Raw genomic sequence first — 18,233 nt, 5'->3', positions numbered from 1 at the left:
CTAATATAATATATATTCATGAAGAAATATTATATGTTGAGGCCCTTCTGGAATCCAGTGTAAAAGGGTAAAAAAAAATGAATCTCTCGATCGTTCCATCAAATATCCCACCATATCATTTTGAACTTTTTTAAACACCATTAAAAATTCTGTATTGCATGGGCTTATTGGGTGCATTTGATTAAATATAGATCCATCTTAGATGAGGCGCGATTGGCTTTGTGTGTAGAAACATTAGGTACTTGAAAAATTTCAAAAACATTTTTATTATCAAGTGTAGAGCCTATGGGTAATAGAATAAGTATATACTTTATCATTGCTGTTCAGTTTGTAAACAAAACTTGATGTTCTTAATACATATTTAGTCTTGCTAAAATCACTTGCTTTCTGGCTGGTTGATGCAGATGTTGTTGTATTGCTTCCATTATTTTTTTTCTTTCATTTTAGGCTGAGTATTCCAATCGAGTCACACCTGTTTGTGTGTTTTCGAATGTCAGTTTCATGTAATGGAGGAAATCTTATTACAAATATACTTACCGTATTAGCGTAGCCACAGTACAGTGTTTTGTTTGGGTCTGATTTGTCTCAGTGTCCACAGAGCTGGTCGCACATGTGATTGGTCAAATAAAGGATGCAGAGTGTTGCCTTCAGCTTCTGATGTCACTTCCTGCCTCTGCAACCACACCACAAACTTTGCTGTCCTCTTGAATTATATGGAGCCCAGGGTGTGTTTATAGTATATAGGTTCAAATGTAACAAAATCAATGGTCCTTATAAAGAATATGCTCACATTTGGTAAAGTTTTCAAGGCATCTAAACTTTTAATTATTTTTTTTATTACTAAACCATTGATAAATGGTGTAAATCATGTCCAGACATACACCACACAATTTCAGACAAATTGAATCCTTAAAGCCTTTTGAAGTTATTGTCTGAAAATGTTCAAAAAAACACATTTGTTTCTACTAGTGCCATTTTGTGTTATAATACAATCCTTCCACTAGAGGTCACTGTTAGCTTGCAAAAGCAAAGAAAGGCTTTATAGTGGCCTTTATGTGGGAGTGCAGAACTGTGCACCTTTAAGAGTGAACCAGTGAGAAGTTCCTTTCTAGAACTTCATGAGGAGCTAATATGATCATGGACAGCCATTATATCACCATTCAGTGCAGTAGGAGACATCAAACCTAATATTTATGGTAGCTGATTTGTATCTCTGGTCAATGAGATGCCTAATTCATGAATGAGAGATAGACAGTGGCTGAGGAATACATGATCTGTATGTTGATGGGTCTTTTCCCCGCAGTGGAGCACTGAACAGGAGAGCATTTGGACGAAGCTGACATTTATCGGATCCGGAGCCTCTCTCTGCGTGCTGGTGGTGACCTTGATGCTGTTTACCGTGTTGGAGTAAATGGTTTCCATGGATACACTACTATGCCAATAACAGCGTGCTTCTGTGTTGCTCTTTGGAAAGAGCTCTGGAATCATTTGATAAGGCCTTCACAATACCCTTACCTTTCTAAAACTTCTTCTGGAGTGTTGAGTTCAGTGGGCCGCAACCTGGCATAATATCTGCTCCAAAATTACCTGACCACACAGTCACTCACAATCCAGATTCATGCCTTAGTGAATGTGAGCTCACAGCATCTCGTGCTTGTCAATAGTGCTCAGGTCTGTGGCTGAATCAGTATTGAATACCACTAATCGGCTAATTAGCGCTCTTTGCCAAATGAGCCCAAAGCTGAAGTTTTATGGTGACATTACAGGGGAGTTAATTAAAGGAAATGGTCACACAAAGGGAGGTTAATCAGCACTGGATCAGCTAAGCTGATTTCTTTAAGAGATTCATGGTCTGTTTGCTGCTAATCAACAAACACACAAACACACAAACACACTCTCAAACTTCATCTGGATTGCCAGACTTTTTGTTAACATAAGAGAATTTTGCCTGTTGCTATGTATATTTTTCTTCAAAGTATAATGAATTTTTTTTCTTATATTGTGTATTTACAATTAAATTCACAAAATATATCTTTTTGCAAATGCAAGTGATGAAAATTAGGGCAAAAATGAATAAAGGATAAAAGATTAAAAGTGTTTATTTGTTTTGACAGCAGCTTGAAATCAGAACGGACATCTGTTCACAAGAATCTTTTTGTATCTTTGACCTGTGCCCAAATTGTCCTTCTCTGCGGTGGTTCTGCCATGCATAACAAGGTACTGTTTTATCACACACTCATTTGTAATATTCAAAACAGAACTGCAAGTTTATATTAGTGGTCTTCAAAATGTATTTTATTTTTTTATTTTCTCCCCTTTTTCTCCCCAGTTTGGCATGCCCAATTCTCAGTGTGCTCTAAGTCCTCGTGGTGGTGTAGTGACTCACCTCAATCTGGATGGCGGAGGACGAATCTCAGTTGCCTCCGCATCTGAGACCGTCAAACCATGCATCTTATCACGTGGCTTGTTGAGCGTGTTAATGCGGAGATATAGTGCGTGTGGAGGCTTCACGCTATTCTCTGCGGCATCCACGCACAACTTGCCACGTGCCCCACCGAGAGCAAGAACCACATTATAGTGATCATGAGGAGGTTACCCCATGTGAGTCTACCCTCCCTAGCAACCAGACCATTTGGTTGCATAGGAGACCTGGCTGGAGTCACTCAGCACGTCCTGGATTTGAACTCGTGACTCAAGGGGTGGTAGTCAGCGTCATTACTCACTGAGCTACCCAGGCCCCCTTCAAAATTTATTTTAATAGAATAGTTAATAGATAAAACCAACAGATCATCTACCTCTAAAATCTACTTGGATGAGCCATGTTTGAAGCCATTGTAAAAAACATCAATTTAAATTATATATATATATATATATATATATATATATATATATATATATATATATATATATATATAATTTATTTATTTATTTATTTATTTATTTATTTATTTTTTTTATGAATTACATTTAGATTAATGTGGCTAGTTGCAACAAACCAGAAAATGGTTAACTGTGGTCAACAATAACTTGACGGAAGAATTGTTTATTGTGATTATTGTAATAAATGTTGTAATAGTATTATTTATGAATGTGCAATATATTCATTATAAATAACATCTTATGGAGTTTTGTGTTCCTTGCCACAGTCGCCTTCGGCTTGCTCACTGGGGTTCTAAATACAATTATTATTTAATTATTTATTTTTATACACACTTCATAATCATATTTAATCAAACTACACAATGATTACTCTAAGACTTTATAGATATTACGGTTTCATTTTCTGTTAATGCCTGATTTTCTGTAAAGCTGCTTTGAAACGATGTGTGTTGTGAAAAGCGCTATACAAATAAAAATGACTTGATTTAAATGATGTAATGCAAACAAAAATATAATGTAATTATTTAAATGTAACGTTTGCCAATTTATAAAATTATTATGCATTATGTAAAGTTGTTATTTTGTAAAGTGTTTTAAAGATAGATAACATCATTTCTTAAGATCTAATTATAGAACCTTTAAAAAATAGTACTCTTCCAACAGTCTGACAGTGTCTTAAAACAACATTAGTGCTGTTGCCATATTTGGCATCACAGATAAACTGGCGTGTGGCCAGGTTTGTGTGGATGTTTGACCTTTTGACCCCTGACAGCCTGTTTTCTGACCTTTGCCCTGTAGGTGGCCTGCATGCTTGTGGCAGCTCTGATGCATTTGTTCTTCATGGCAGTGTTCAGCTGGATGCTGGTCGGGGGCCTGCTGCACTGGAGCAAAGTAGTGAGCGTTAATTTGAGCGAGGACTGCTATATGAAATACTACTACCTGATTGCCTGGGGTTATGATCTCCCAATCTCCCGTTTAAATCGGTTGTGTGATAGACTCAGTTATTGATTGGGTTAGAGAGTACAGAAGTGCAGGGCTCCTGTCTTCAGGATGTTGTTGTATATTATTGTAGTTGTTGTATTTTAGATTTACATATATATATATACTTATTAATTACATTTAATTAACTAAACTATTAAAACTAAAATTAAAACAATTAAAAATAACTTGCTTTTGAACAGTACTCTTTTCTTCGTTTAATTACCAAAGTAATGGTAAAGCCTCAAAATTAATCAAATTTTGATTAGTATGATCCAAATGGTTGAAAAGCACTGTAAATCAAGACATTTATGTCTAAATATGTACAGTGGCCCCTAAAAGTACATTATTTAGACTGGAGGTTGGCTGATAGTGGATTTTGCCAAAACCGATAACAAAGGTCGTGGAAAAGGCCGATAACCAATTATTCAGCTGATAGTTTTTAAAATATATTTATTGAATCTACAATGTATTACAATAGAATCACTATAAAATAAATATTGTCTTATGGCCTTATAAATACTATATGAGATTGAGCAATAATAAATAAACATAAGATCATCATTCATCAATAGTATGATCATCAGCAATCGCTTGTTGTGATGGTGGCAGTGTCTTTGCTCTGTTACAATGCTCAAAATGTAAATATTCACCAAATGAAGCTTTTTGCCTATATATTCACAGAGGGATAAAAAAAAAAGTTCCAAAAAGCACAGTCACTATCGGCACAGATTAATCGGTAAAACCCATATATCGGTCGACCTCTAATTTAGACACTAAAGCCACACTTAACAGATGAATGTAACTGCATTATTTAACAAAATAGCAATCCAAATTGCATAGTTTTAAGAAGGATATCACAAGCACACTTTTCAAGTGAAACATTGCACAAAAATACGTTTTTGTTTGAAGATTTACTGTTTAAAATGATGTTTCAGTATTTGGACACACTTTATGGTGGTTCAACATTAGTGGAACAAGAATAGTTTATAGTTGTCAAAAGTTGGTGGAACATGCCCACAGTTAATGTGATGGGCTACACCTGGGGTTACTCTGTTATGTCACCTGTGTGAACTCCACTAAGATCCACTAATATCCACTAATATCCACTAAAAATCAACTTGAGACCAGTGGTGAATAGTAACTGCAAAAAAAAGGGCTCAGAAAACATCCTGGTTACTTTCATAACCTCAGTTCCCTGATGGAAGGAACGAGACATTGTGTCGATGTAGTGACACTAGGGGTCACTCTTGGGAGCCCCAAACACCTCTGCTTTTTGAAAAAAGGCCAATGGGAATTGGTGAGTGGAATTAGCATGCCTCTCCCCCAGACATACGGGTATAAAAGGAGCTGGTATGCAACCACTCATTCAGGTTTTGTACTGAGGAGCCGAGACAAGGTCCCGGTCATTTCAGCGGGTAGTTCAGTGTTGTGGCAAGAGGGACACAAGGTCTCGTTCCCTCCATCAGGGAATGGAGGTAACGAAAGTAACCAGGACATTCCCTATCTGTCACTCACTCGACGTTGTGTCGATGTAGTGACACTAGGGATCCTTATACAAAATGCCACAACTAGCTGAACTGTGTTACGTGGACTGGCGGTGTGAGACGGGCAGACCACTGTGTGCCTCGTAGCCAGCGCACCAGGCCTTCACGTAACCTCTTCTAACGCTCTTATGAGCGTTGAATGGTCCTTCGGGAACAAGTCGACTGCCCAACAAATAGGGACAGGCTAGCCCAGCCGTGGCCTCTTTTCCTCTTTTTTCTCCCCAAAAAGAGTGGAATTGGCCAGCTGTCCTGGAACTTACCTGTTTGGACCTGACAACACACGGGACGAAACTGAGATTATAGAACCTCACAAAGGTGTTGGGTGTTGCCCAGCCCTCTGCTCTGCAGATGTCTGCCAAAGAGGCGCCACTGGTCAGGGCCCAGGAGGCCACTACACTCCTAGTAGAATGGGCTCATAGCGCCATGGGGGGCGGCACGTCCTGAGCGTGATATGCCATCATGATGGCGTCAATGACCCAGTGGGTGATCCTCTGTATGGAGACAGTACTTCCTTTCCGCTGTCCACCAAAGCAGACAAAGAGCTACTCGGAGCTTCTAAAGCTCTGCGTGCGATCCAAATAGATGTGAAAAGCAAGCACCGGACATAGCAACACCAAAGCTGGGTCTGCCTCCTCCTGTGGGAGGTTTCCAGGGAAGCACACAGGTCTACCTGTGCTTGACCGAATCGACTCCAAATCAGCTGGACCAACTGGGGGTGGAGTCTCCACTTTCCCCTGAGTGTCCGCTGCGTTGTTGAGGTCGCCCGGGATGTGAGTGGCTCATAGCGACTTGAGGCGCTGCTGACTCCAGAAGAGGAGACGGCAGGTGAGTTGTGACATGCAACGGGAGCGTAGACCGCCTTGAAGGTTGATATACGCTACCGTCACCGTGTTGTCCGTCCGGACCAACACGTGCTTGCCCTGGATCAACGGCCGGAACCTCCGCAGGGTGAGCAGTACTGCCAACAACTCGAGGCAGTTGATGTGCCAACGCAGCCGCGGGTCAGTCCAGGAGCCGGTGGCTGTGTGCCCGTTGAATACGGCGCCCCAGCCCGTCTTGGAGGCGTCCGTCATAACCACGACGCACCTGGAGACCTGCTCTAGGGGAACCCCTGCCCATAGAAATGCAAGGTCGGTCCAAGGGCTGAAGAGGCGGTGACAGATCGGCGTGATGACCAAGCGATGTGTCCCGTGGCACTATGCCCATCTCGGGACTCGAGTCTGAAGACAGTGCCGAAGCTCTCGCAGTGAGAACATGACCCGTCCACGAACGCTGTCTCTGCATGGGCAGCGCCCTAGCACGTAAGACCGCAATCGTGGCCATCGGAAGTGGAGAGGTAACGACCGCAACCAGGAAATACACAAATGGAGAGGCATCTTTAAAAAGACACTCTCTGTTAATGCCACTCTTTTAAGAAGGGAATATATACTCTTTTAATAGGAAGAATATACTCTTTTAGCTGCTGAAGCGCCTAGGGGCTTTCTCTGCACTTCACCAGTGCAAGAGGGGGAGAAGCCGCTGTAATGCGCCATAAATCCAACAGCTTTTCAAGGTGAATGGATCGGCAGAGTAATTCAGCTCGATAACCGCTCGGCTCCGAAGAGAAAATCTGAATGAGTGGTTGCAAACCAGCTCCTTTTATACCCGTATGTCCGGGGGAGCGGCATGCAAATTCCACTCGCCAATTCCCATTGGCCTTTTTTCAAAAAGCAGAGGTGTTCGGGGCTCCCAAGGGTGACCCCTAGAGTAACTACATCGACACAACGTCGAGTGAGTGACAGATAGGGAAGTGAAGATAGCAAAGCTTAAGTGTCCATATATTGTCATTAAATCATTAAATCAACACATCTGTAAAGAGAATTGTCTTTTCTGTAAAACGTCTGCCTGTGCTCATAGTCACCATCACGCTGGCCTCTGCTTCTGGGAAATATCACGCAGACGGACACTGTTGGCTCAGCGTTCAGTACGCCGGCCCCGTTATCTTCATCATTATGGTTTGTGTATATGCCTCTCTCTTTATTATGCAACTGTTTTTCTAGAATTTTCTATTACATACCTGTACTGCTCTTTTTCAAAAACCTAGTATTCAAAATATGGAGCTTAATCCAATGTGTCTTCATTATTTTATCCACTATGATGCAACAATTGAGTGAACTGAGCATGCGTGTTCCAGGTGAATATCATGATTCTGACCCCTGTGGTGGTCAACACCATCGCCACGGCCAAGAGAAGATCTTTGATGATGACCCTGAACAGCAGCCCAGAGGAACAAGTCTCTGAGCAGATATGGTAGGACATCTCTCTCATGCGCTCATACAGTCCTATTCTCATTAGCTCATCCTTCAGCACTCTCATTCTCGAGTTGTTTGTCTTTTGGGCTGCCACATGGAGGCACCCTTTCACAGCTGTGCTCACGATTGGTGGTTTGAATGATCCTCAGTAATTTTGGCTTTTTAATATAGTGATTTATTTGTACATTATAACCTCTTTTAACGTCAAAATATGTTTTGCTTTTGTTTGTGTGGTCTTTTTTGCGGAAACTTTCAGACCATCACTGTGGGAATCCAGGTTTATCCTGTTTTCAAAATATATTTATAGATATTTCAGCTTCTCCTTAAAACCATAAATAACCACAGTGCAAATTATGCTGCCACATTTACCCAGCGTTTCGATTTGAAATGCCGTTGACACGTCTAGACCTCCGGCATCAGTCGTCGAGGTAGGATTCTCAGAAGGCCCCTGTGTGTAAGAAATATCAATGTGACTCTTGAAAGCCGGTGGTCAAGCAGGGAGTCCGCCAAGGAAAATCAAACACATGCTTCCTCCGCTTGGCAGCGGCCGATTTGGATTGCAGCTGGTTCGCTTTAGCGGTTACCTGAATGGGGAGGTAATTTTATACTAAACAGAATTAAAAGCGATTTAGCATGGAAATTGTCACAATGTGAGAATAAGCAGCAGCTCCTGTTGTGCTGGGAATGACCCCCGGAATCTGTCATCTATAGTGTAAAGGTCAACGAGAGCAGCCAGAATATGTGCAACAAAATTTTCCACCATATTTGCGGTGTGTGTGGATGTATGCAACCATGTATATGCATGCTTGTAAGAAAAGAATCTGTTTGCTGTATCAGATCTTTCTGGACTGATTGTGTGTTTGTGTTTCTCAGGGCGGCAGTAAAAGCTGTGCTGGTTTTGTTACCAATTCTGGGCCTGACCTGGCTTTGTGGAGTTCTGGTGCCATTCTCCTTAGCTATAGTTTACATCTTCTGCCTCCTCAACTCATTGCAAGTAAGAGCCTCTCTCTCTCTCTCTCTCTCTCTCTCTCTCTCAAAGTTCTGGTAAACATGACTCTTACAAAACATCAGATTTTCATGTTACTGTCGGAGTGTCAGATCTCTTTCCTTCAGGCTTCATTATCTCGTTTCTGCATTTGTACAATTCGGTAATGATAAGTTTTTCTGTGTTAGTCATTTTCCAGTATTGCTCTTACATGTCAGAATCTGGGTTAAATTATTTTTGGCAAAAGACACTTTTTTCCTAACTGTTTTTCACTGTTATTTCTTTTTCCCCATTAATTCATTACAAATGGTGATGAAATTCTTCCTAAAGCTGTTTAAAAGCTGTTTAAATCTGCTCTTTGTAACTGTATGAGTGTAAATATATGTAATAATTTCTACATTTACAAATAAATAATACATTATCATAAATAAATAACAAATGTAAAAATAAATAAAAATAATAAAAAATAATAATCATGTAATTTATATTATATGATTAATTTAATTAAGTAATATTTATATATATATAAAAATTGGTCATATATTTAATTTTTTTAAATTCAATAATATTTCAAATTATTATTATTAATTATTCAGATACTTATCATTTACAATTTTAGATTCTTAGTACAACGTTTCAGCAGGTGCAAAATCAAAATATACAAAATAATGCAATTAACAGATGTATTATATTTATTGTAAATGTATTAAATCTACAAGTCCTTATCTTATATGTCATCTTTATTAATCTTTAATATTCTGTTGCCTTGTTGAAAACTTGTACCTCAGCTTTCAAAACACTTTTTTTTAAAATTAGAAATATATATATTTTTTTTTCAACTTTTTGCTGATTCACTCAGCATCTTTAATATACTGTTTTTCTATGATTTACACACCTGAAATTGAGGGTGGTAATCTTGGATGGTATTTCCAGTAATCAAAACTATCTTATTTCACATTTCACATGTTTGATAGATTTAAGAGCATCACACAAAACATCAGTGTGAAAATTTGGATCAAAGAAAGAAAAGTGTGTCATTCTTTATGTGTTACAAGCTCGAGCTGTTTGAATATTGTGTTCGCAATCTGTACAGCTCCTTAATCAGTTGTTTCTGTAATAGAGCTGTATATATCACAAGAAAATCAATAGAGATTTAGCCTGACTCACATCATTAAACCACACTATAAATAGTTCATTTTACACGCTAATTAAAAAATTTCTCGGCACAGTGATAATTGATGTAGTCCTTTTTTGAAACTAAGTCACAGTTTTATTGGTTTGCTTGTTTTCATTTTTCTTGTTTCTTTTGTTGTGATTGTTGAGGCCATATCTATATGCCATAGAACAAGTTTAACATTAAAGAGATGTAAAACTCTTTGAGGTCCAACAAGCATGTCTTTTTCTTCATGTTATGCTTCCTGGTGTCTTCAGGGAAACTTTGTGTGTCGAAGCTCTTTAAGAAATGAACTCTCTGTGTTTATATGTCCTACAGTGAAATTGTCACAGATGTGGCAATTCATGTTGTTTACCTAGTTTACATGATAATTATTCTTTAATTAATTATATAAATATAACTCAGTCGATTAAAATCCATGTTTTAATATACATTTCTCTAAAAAAGGACCCCTTTCCCAGCTGTTTTTTTTTTTTTTTTTTTTTTTAAGGTTTCCATACACTGAGTTTTACAAAGCCGACTCTGTTTCAGACAGTACGTTTTGAGCTAAAACTTTTGGATTGCTAATTACAACGTATATTTTTGTGTACATACATACTTCATGTAATGTAGTATTTAAACAAGTTTCTGATTTGTATCCTTTTTCACTAGAAGCTACTACAGCGCAACATAGTTTTTTACATTAATCCAGTAATGGTTGTTTTAGAATGTTGAATTTCTAGTTTATTTCTTGTAATATAAACATTTAGAAGGAGTACATAAGACAGAGTATACAACATATAGGACAGTATGTAGTTTATAGAATAAATGTTCATTTATGAAAAAGTTGATTCATTTATATGTGTTTTTAATTCATAATGCATTAGCTAATGTTAACATAGACAACTTTAAATTTTAAACATGTTGAAATTAACATCAGCTAACATTAATAAGTGCTGTACAAGTTATATGCATTGTTTGTTCATGATAATTAATGCAGTAAACGATGTTAACAAATTTAACCTTATTGTAAAGTATTACAGAATAATTCCAAGACAGATATATCTATAATAATCTATCATTAGTATATAGTAATATATATTGTACACTAAAATATAATAAACTTTTTTTCTGAATAAATGATTACATTAATCCGTAATTTTGCACAAATGACAAATTGGATACATAATTGGGAACTATTTAACACACTTTTTTTAGGAGTACAAAAAGACTAATTTTGATGTCAATTTTTGATAGTAATGGTGACCAAACAATTAAAACTGTTATTTATGTGAGTTTAGCTTTTTTGTGAAAAATAAAGAAGACTACTACTAAAATGTTACTTATAACATTTTGGCTCAAAATCAGTCAAAAGAGAAAATGAGTCAGATTTTTTTGGGAGATGCAGAATACACAGGAAATCACCGCAGTCCTCTGTGTAATCGTTTCACCGCTCAGATATTTTGCCAGCCTCTTCCTTTTCGAATGTGGCAGTCAAAAAAAGACCAAACTGATTGAACTGTGTTCTCACTAAATTCCACGCCTTTGTTTGCCGACGACTCCTTTTTTTATCCATGAAAGCGGCTCAGGTCTCAAGAGCTATGAACCTAACAATGACAATAAAGCTATGCATTTTACCCAACTGCACTATAAATTCAACCTTGTTAGAATAACCATACACTCCGGCAGATATGAAACAACAAACTTCTTTGAAAGTTTACGAAGTCATTGACGATTCCCTCGCCACTCCTCAAGCCTCTTGGCAATTAATGTTTTTATGTCAAATAATTTAGATTTCAATCCATATGCTTGCTTTTACGTGCATTGAGAACATACCGTCAATTATCCAGGGTGCTTGAGTCATTCAATGCCGCAGACCTTGTGTTTATGTGCTTCATATAGATGTTGTAAGCTCTTAAATACTTCGGTGCGGCCCATGGCTTTTAAAGAAAACAGAGGCAACATGCGCTTATATGAATGCAGACCACATGGGGTGGTAAATGAAACATTCTACCATCTGAAGTTGTTTTGTTTGAGGATATGTTCATAATTTCGTCGGCAATGTTGCTTTCTAAAGAACGCCCTTGAAAATTTGAAGAATATGACAGCAACCCTTTAGCCAGAGGGCATTCCAAGTTCTAGATGGCCTTATGTTTTTCCCTTCCATGTTTCATTGTATTTTCAATAGGCAGCAATAACAACATAAACCTTAAGCCACAAGACTTTATTGTTAAATCAATAAAAGGAATAATGTTGACAAGCCCTTTTCATCAGCCACGCTTCCTGTTGGTTGCCTGACAAACCTGTTTGAGCGAGGGAACCAATATGACAACCAAATCTTTTTATTTACTACAATAAGCAGAAATTAGCATTATTTGCATATTTAATAAATGGCTGATTATTTAACTTTTTAACATCTATCTTAAATGATAAGTATTTCGGAACGTTAGCTATATTATAGCTAATTAGAGAGTTACATTTTGAACAATCTAATGCAGATCGTGACTTATAGGCAAAGTTCTGTTCAAAACAAACCCATGTCTGGGCCACCCACAAATAACAGATGACATATTTACATTATTAGACTATTTGATTTGGCGAGTAACATTACAATGCAAAGGAAACATTACGCCATTCAGACATTCAACAACTGCAGATTAATTCTGTCTTATTTCAGTTTTAATTACAAACTCATGAACCGTAAATACAGTTATGTGCTCCTCTGTCAGGCTGAAAATAAATAGCTTTCTGTGGGGACGGGGGGAAGTGGATTTGCTTCATTTGGCCATAAATCTCACGGCCCTCCGTCATCCAATCTCAGTACAATGTCATTCAAAAGCTCAGTGCTATCCATAACCGGTATATAATAGACCCTCCACCATGCATTGTCCATTGCATTATACACTCATAATTTCCCTCTATCAATAACTTTGAGGATAGAGAGTGTAAAGGGGGTTTGGGGTCACAAACTTTTTTGGGTGTTGTAGTAAAGTGGAGCCTTAAAAAAATCAAACAAATAAAAATGTGAAATGATCTAAAGATGACGTTTTGACTTCTAAAATAATCATATTAGCTTAAGAAATGTAATAAGACAACACATTTTTTTTTTTTTTTTTTTACTTTTTCCTTGTACAAGTTTTACATAATTCTGACCCTAGTATATTGCTGATGGTAAAATCAAGCGCACCATGCATTATTTTGTGCAAATCGAAGTTTTAGATATCATACTTTCTATGTTTTCATTTCATTTCCTTCCATTTCTCAAGATATCATATTTGAAAAACAGCACAGGAATCCCTCAGTCTAGACAGGTGTCCCGCTCGTCGCTCTCTCCTCCCTTACTCCCTCTGGCCTCCATGGTCAGCCATTCCCCAAACCCCTGGTAAGGGAAATGTTTTTCATGTGGAATTGTTTAAGATGGAAAACATCCACTCTCAATATTCTGTTTAATGCAGATACACACAGATATCCTGCTTGTGGATTGGTAATTAGTAAAAACAAAGCTTTATGTTTTAATAGGTGCACCTAGATGTGGGCGATATACTGTATATAATGTGTCAACGCAGAGTGAGAAGCGATCGCACGGAGTAAATTATCTCAGGAGCTATCAAATAACTCCTTTGTCAACTATGCATTTATATGTAGTATATAGTCACCAAAAAGGTTTCCAGTATCCAATGGAAGGCAAAATCCACAAACATAAATACGTTTTCAACTCAAATGAGAGAAACCTAATTTTTCCCTTGGTTAAAAATTCCCCTCATAAAATAGACAACTAATTAAAAAAATTTATAAAATAAAATAATATATATAATATACTTATTTAAGTTGTTTAATTGCAGTGGACATGACAGGTCTACCATTATTTTGGAAATTGTTTTAAATAATAAAAATAAAAAAATTCAAAGGTTTTCAAATCACATTTTCCATTAAAATGTGTATATTGATATATCAACCATATAAACTGTTGCTTATATAAGTGGGCTTTAGTCAATCAGAAATAGACTATGAAACTTGGGGATTCATATGCCTTTTAGTACGATGTTCAGCCTCTGATAAATAAAATAAAATAAAAATATCAAGCAATTAAATCACATTTATATATTTATCAAATGTATGCTCTTTCTTCTTTGAATTTAGTGCCCTCTGGCTTGCTATGTTGTTCAAACGTGAATAAATAAAAAGACATCACTGACAAAATGCTTAGATATCTGGTATTGAAATGTGAAATTCAGCTCTCTCAAATGTGAAAACCACAATAAGAAAATAGCAAATCAACACTGCAATATGGCCAGAAAGCAACAAATAATCATTGCGAATAACACGTTTCCTGTCAAGAGCAAAGGGAATTCCACAGCTAGCGCATACCACAAAAAGACCCTGTCGCGTTTGGCACCCACCCGCATTTATTTGCTTTATAATTACCAGTCGACTGTGTGTAGTAATAGTTTATGTCATAGGAAAGCAAATCACTCGGCTACCCTGGCAGGAGATTGAGGATCACATGACCTGCTGGGGACGACCTTACAAACCCCTCTTACAACAACATGGCCCTCACAAGTTCAACCTTACCCCGCCTGGTGTCAGGAACTACACCCAAATTACCTACACTGAAACAATGGCCGTTTCATGTGTAATTTAGCCATCTTCAATTTATATGAGTTTATGGAGTGGGCGGTTCAGACGGCAGGGAGGAGGGAGTGGTTTTCAGGGATCTCGTAACATAAAAAATATTTTAATCTGTTTTAATCTGTGCTGCAGACTGTTTGGTTGGCTTTGATGTATACTTTGCTGATAATTAACAAGAACTGGGTCAGCCTGGGCAAGAGAAATCTCAGCCTCTTGTTCTCTCTTTCCATAAAAGCTGTCAAACGCTGATGCCAATTTACGAGTGAGCAATTCGTATGCTGCATGGAAATGAAATCCAAAATAAACACAGTATGTATTATTCATGCGAGTGCTATTTTTATATCATTATATCCTCTAAAAGAAATCCTAATTGTGGGGCATGCTTGTTGTGGACTGGAAGGAACAATTTTGATAGTTAGGTTTGTCTTAAAATGTAGCTGTTGAACTCGAAAGAGTAGAGTGTGCGTACCAACGTGTTCTAGAGCAGATTTAGCAAATTAGCAACATTCTGTTCAAACCAAAGGTCTGTGTTAAGATTTGTTTATCAACTGAAGGGAATCCCAAATATGTTTCATCTGGTGCAGTATAGTGTAAACAAGGAATGAAAGGAGAAGAAAAAACTTGTCAAAAAAGGGAGAGTAGTTTACAGATACATTTCAGCCCTCTTGGCCTGTTGCCCTTCCTGTGTGGCGGAGCTGTCACAGAGCTGAAAAAGCTGCCGCTCCTCTCCCATGTCATTTCCTCCCACCCGTTGCACCGCCTGGCCCCTAACGACTGTTGACAAGGATATGTTGATTCTTATTAATCTGGTTCTTGTCGGTTTGGTTGGCATGGGAACACGGGGAGGGCCATGGGTTGTGTTAGGAGTTATCCACCCTAAGTGGGAAAAAGCACAGGGCGGTTGACAGCTCGGCACTTGGGTGCGGAGTTGGGCTTTTTACACTGTGCAGATGTGGTCTCCTGCTTTGTTTTTCTAAGTAATTATCATCATTAAGTCAAAGCATGTGCCAATCATCTGCCTTTGAGTTGGGCCTAGTTCAGGCCGAAAACCACCCTAATGCTTGAAGGACGTCAAAGTTTGTCTCAGCTCGACTCATTAGGCTGTGAAAAAGTGGCAAGTGGTGCATTGCGCTACTAGAGACTTTTAACTGTGGCTCATTCCGTTTGCTAGCAATTTAAAAATTTTTGGTGATCAAGTCTGTTTGTTCAGTCACACCAAAAAGGCTTTAATTTCAGTCTATGTAAATGTTATGTAATAATATTCTTGAGTAAATTGAGGAAGGATGTTTAATATAAGTGTCTAGCTAAAGTGATCCAAGGGAGTGAAGAGACAGGATGCAAAAACACAGACTCCAAAAGAGACAAAGAGACTGGAAAATAAAGACGAATGAAGTGCTCACATCGATGAACTACCATTCGTTTTCACTTAGGACTCCTGTGAGCCGTGGTCAGCTGTAAACGCATGTGACGTTCATGCCGTGTATTGCTGGATAAGGATTGATGCTGTTGGTGTAAAGTGCCTTAACTGCATGTGGCACGACTCGGGCATATGTCATTAACCCCAAGCCCACTCAAATCTGAAGAGAGAAAAAGAAAAAGACAATTCCCAGCCACTTTTTTTCCCTCTTTATAACAAACACTGCTTCTAGATTTTTAGACATTAGACAATTAACAGCAGCCCAAGGAGAGTTTGATGTGGATATCCAAAATGTGGTCTCTTTCGGCTGTACATTTTTATTGTGCAAGAGGCCTACTTTGCATATATTTCTACCATTTGCAAATCAAATCTTGTCCATACTTAACGCTTAATTTATTGGGTTAAATGTACATGTTACCGTATACATACACAAGCCTGTTACACACTGTTGCAGTATAATATCTGTTATTTATAAAGTAGAAAAAATAGATTTACTGGGGAATCCACTGAACAGTTGCACTACTTTTTCACTTTTGTAAATTCTTTGTACTATAGATTATGCTTTATTCATCATTACATGAACATTGCGTTATTACCGCCCGAGGAAAGCAGACGGTAAACTGAATTTTATTAAAAAGAGAAACTTGTATGCATTTCTGTTGATCATGGCAGTAGAAATGCAAAAAATGATGAAGAAGCACATCATAACCTGGCATTTATCCAGATGTGCATTGTACTGTAGTCAGGTGCACTTTCGGCATGTTAAAGAGACAATTCAGGTGTCTGGATCACATTAGTGGAGTGATTCTGTACAGTCTCGTCAAAGTCAGCAATATTGAGGTGGTCTGCTGCATCTTCCATCATATAGCGCTCAGAATTGGACCACGAGATCGGAACTGCGCTGTGCAAATTGCATTCAGCACAGTTTTTGTGGCCATGTTTGCACCGTTGCCTCATTTTCTTTAGTGAATTGGGCGCTAAACCAGCATGGACACCATATGCAAATAAACACACAATTCATTCTTAGTGAATTCTCCCCTTAGCATCAAATATCCTTGAAAGCTTACATTTGCTATTAAATGTAAAGTGCATCAAGAAATGCCCTTGTGTATTGTCAAATCTTCCCATCAAAAGCATGATTGTAGGTGTGTGATAATAACCAATGAAATGAGCGGGAACAGTTTTTCTGTGTGCGTCTGAAGAGGCCAACTCTGAGAGTTCTGAGTTCAAGCAGATCCCCATTCCCAGCTGTTCTGTCTTAGCCTGTGTGAAGCCTGACATTTGTGTTGCTTTCTGTGGAAAGTATGTAATTAGAATTTGTCTGAGATTGGCAGGGTGCTCTCATGCATTTTGACAGAAGGGGCACTCAGAAATGTCTTTTGGATCCTTAAGTATTTTTAATTAAACATTTTTTTGGCACATGGGGCCCCCTTTTCCCCTCCTGTTCAAAGTGTGTGGCTTGACCCATGTGTTAAGAGTTTGTATCAATTTTCTGCAAGGATGTTTGACTTGGCCCTTTTAAGTATGCAATGTGAAATTGTCTTGTTTAAACGCGAGTTTGTTTACCATTCATTCTCTCCCTCTCTTCTTCCTACATGTGTGCCATGAGCTTTTGATATTTAGTTACTTTGTGGATTCTTAGTGTCTTGAATACACAAAACAAGAGAACAGTGAAATACACAGTGTCTCATTATGTAATGCTTTGATGGTACAATTTTGTGTTAGAACATTTTTAAGGCATTTTGGCAATCTGGCATCAATCATTCACTTTTTATTCAGTGTTTCCAACAGAGTTCTATACCCCCCAATATTTGACCCTAACTACATACCACACAAAACAATGCTATTTTTTGTTCACATTTTAATGTTTCTTTTAATTATTATTATAATAAAAAAACACCATTTATTACTACAAAACTCTTTGTGAATGTGTATGTTTAACTACACGTTGTCAAATAGTCAGCGAGATTGAAATGGATAACTTCATTAAAGAATCAATGGAGTCATTTGTTCATAAAATCTTTTCATCTATTTTATTTTTTATCTCTTTTCGTCATGTCCATTCCATTGCAATTGCTCACAATATGTAGTTTGGCCTTTGGGGCTTTGCTTATGAAAATGTCCTCTAAAATAGAATAATACCACATTTTTATACATTTTTATTTTACTATAATTCGCCACCCGCACAAGATAAATATGCGGATCTTGTGATGACTAACCTACAAATACAACTTTCAGCGAATAACAAGATATTAAACCTTTGGATAGTGTAGTGGCTTGACTTTCAAAAAGACTGCTGCAAAGGCATCCAAATGTGAATGTTATAATGATCACAGTTGTTATTTTTTTCTGC

General features: G+C 37.8%; 1 protein-coding gene across 1 annotated transcript in view; it reads left to right on the top strand.

The window, feature by feature from the left end:
• The window catches only part of LOC127438889 (adhesion G-protein coupled receptor D2-like), a 75,876-nt gene that overhangs the window by 4,076 nt on the left and 53,567 nt on the right, over nucleotides 1-18,233 (top strand). Inside the window, 8 exon segments of the mRNA XM_051694800.1 lie at nucleotides 448-496; nucleotides 601-725; nucleotides 1,304-1,407; nucleotides 2,115-2,217; nucleotides 3,679-3,832; nucleotides 7,284-7,399; nucleotides 7,579-7,694; nucleotides 8,570-8,690. Coding sequence (XP_051550760.1) covers nucleotides 448-496; nucleotides 601-725; nucleotides 1,304-1,407; nucleotides 2,115-2,217; nucleotides 3,679-3,832; nucleotides 7,284-7,399; nucleotides 7,579-7,694; nucleotides 8,570-8,690 — 888 coding nt within the window.

This window comes from Myxocyprinus asiaticus, chromosome 50, assembly GCF_019703515.2.
Source record: "Myxocyprinus asiaticus isolate MX2 ecotype Aquarium Trade chromosome 50, UBuf_Myxa_2, whole genome shotgun sequence".
Taxonomy (NCBI): Eukaryota; Metazoa; Chordata; class Actinopteri; order Cypriniformes; family Catostomidae; genus Myxocyprinus; species Myxocyprinus asiaticus.
Note: the sequence above shows the minus strand (reverse complement) of the source record. Positions and strands in the feature narration are given on the sequence as shown.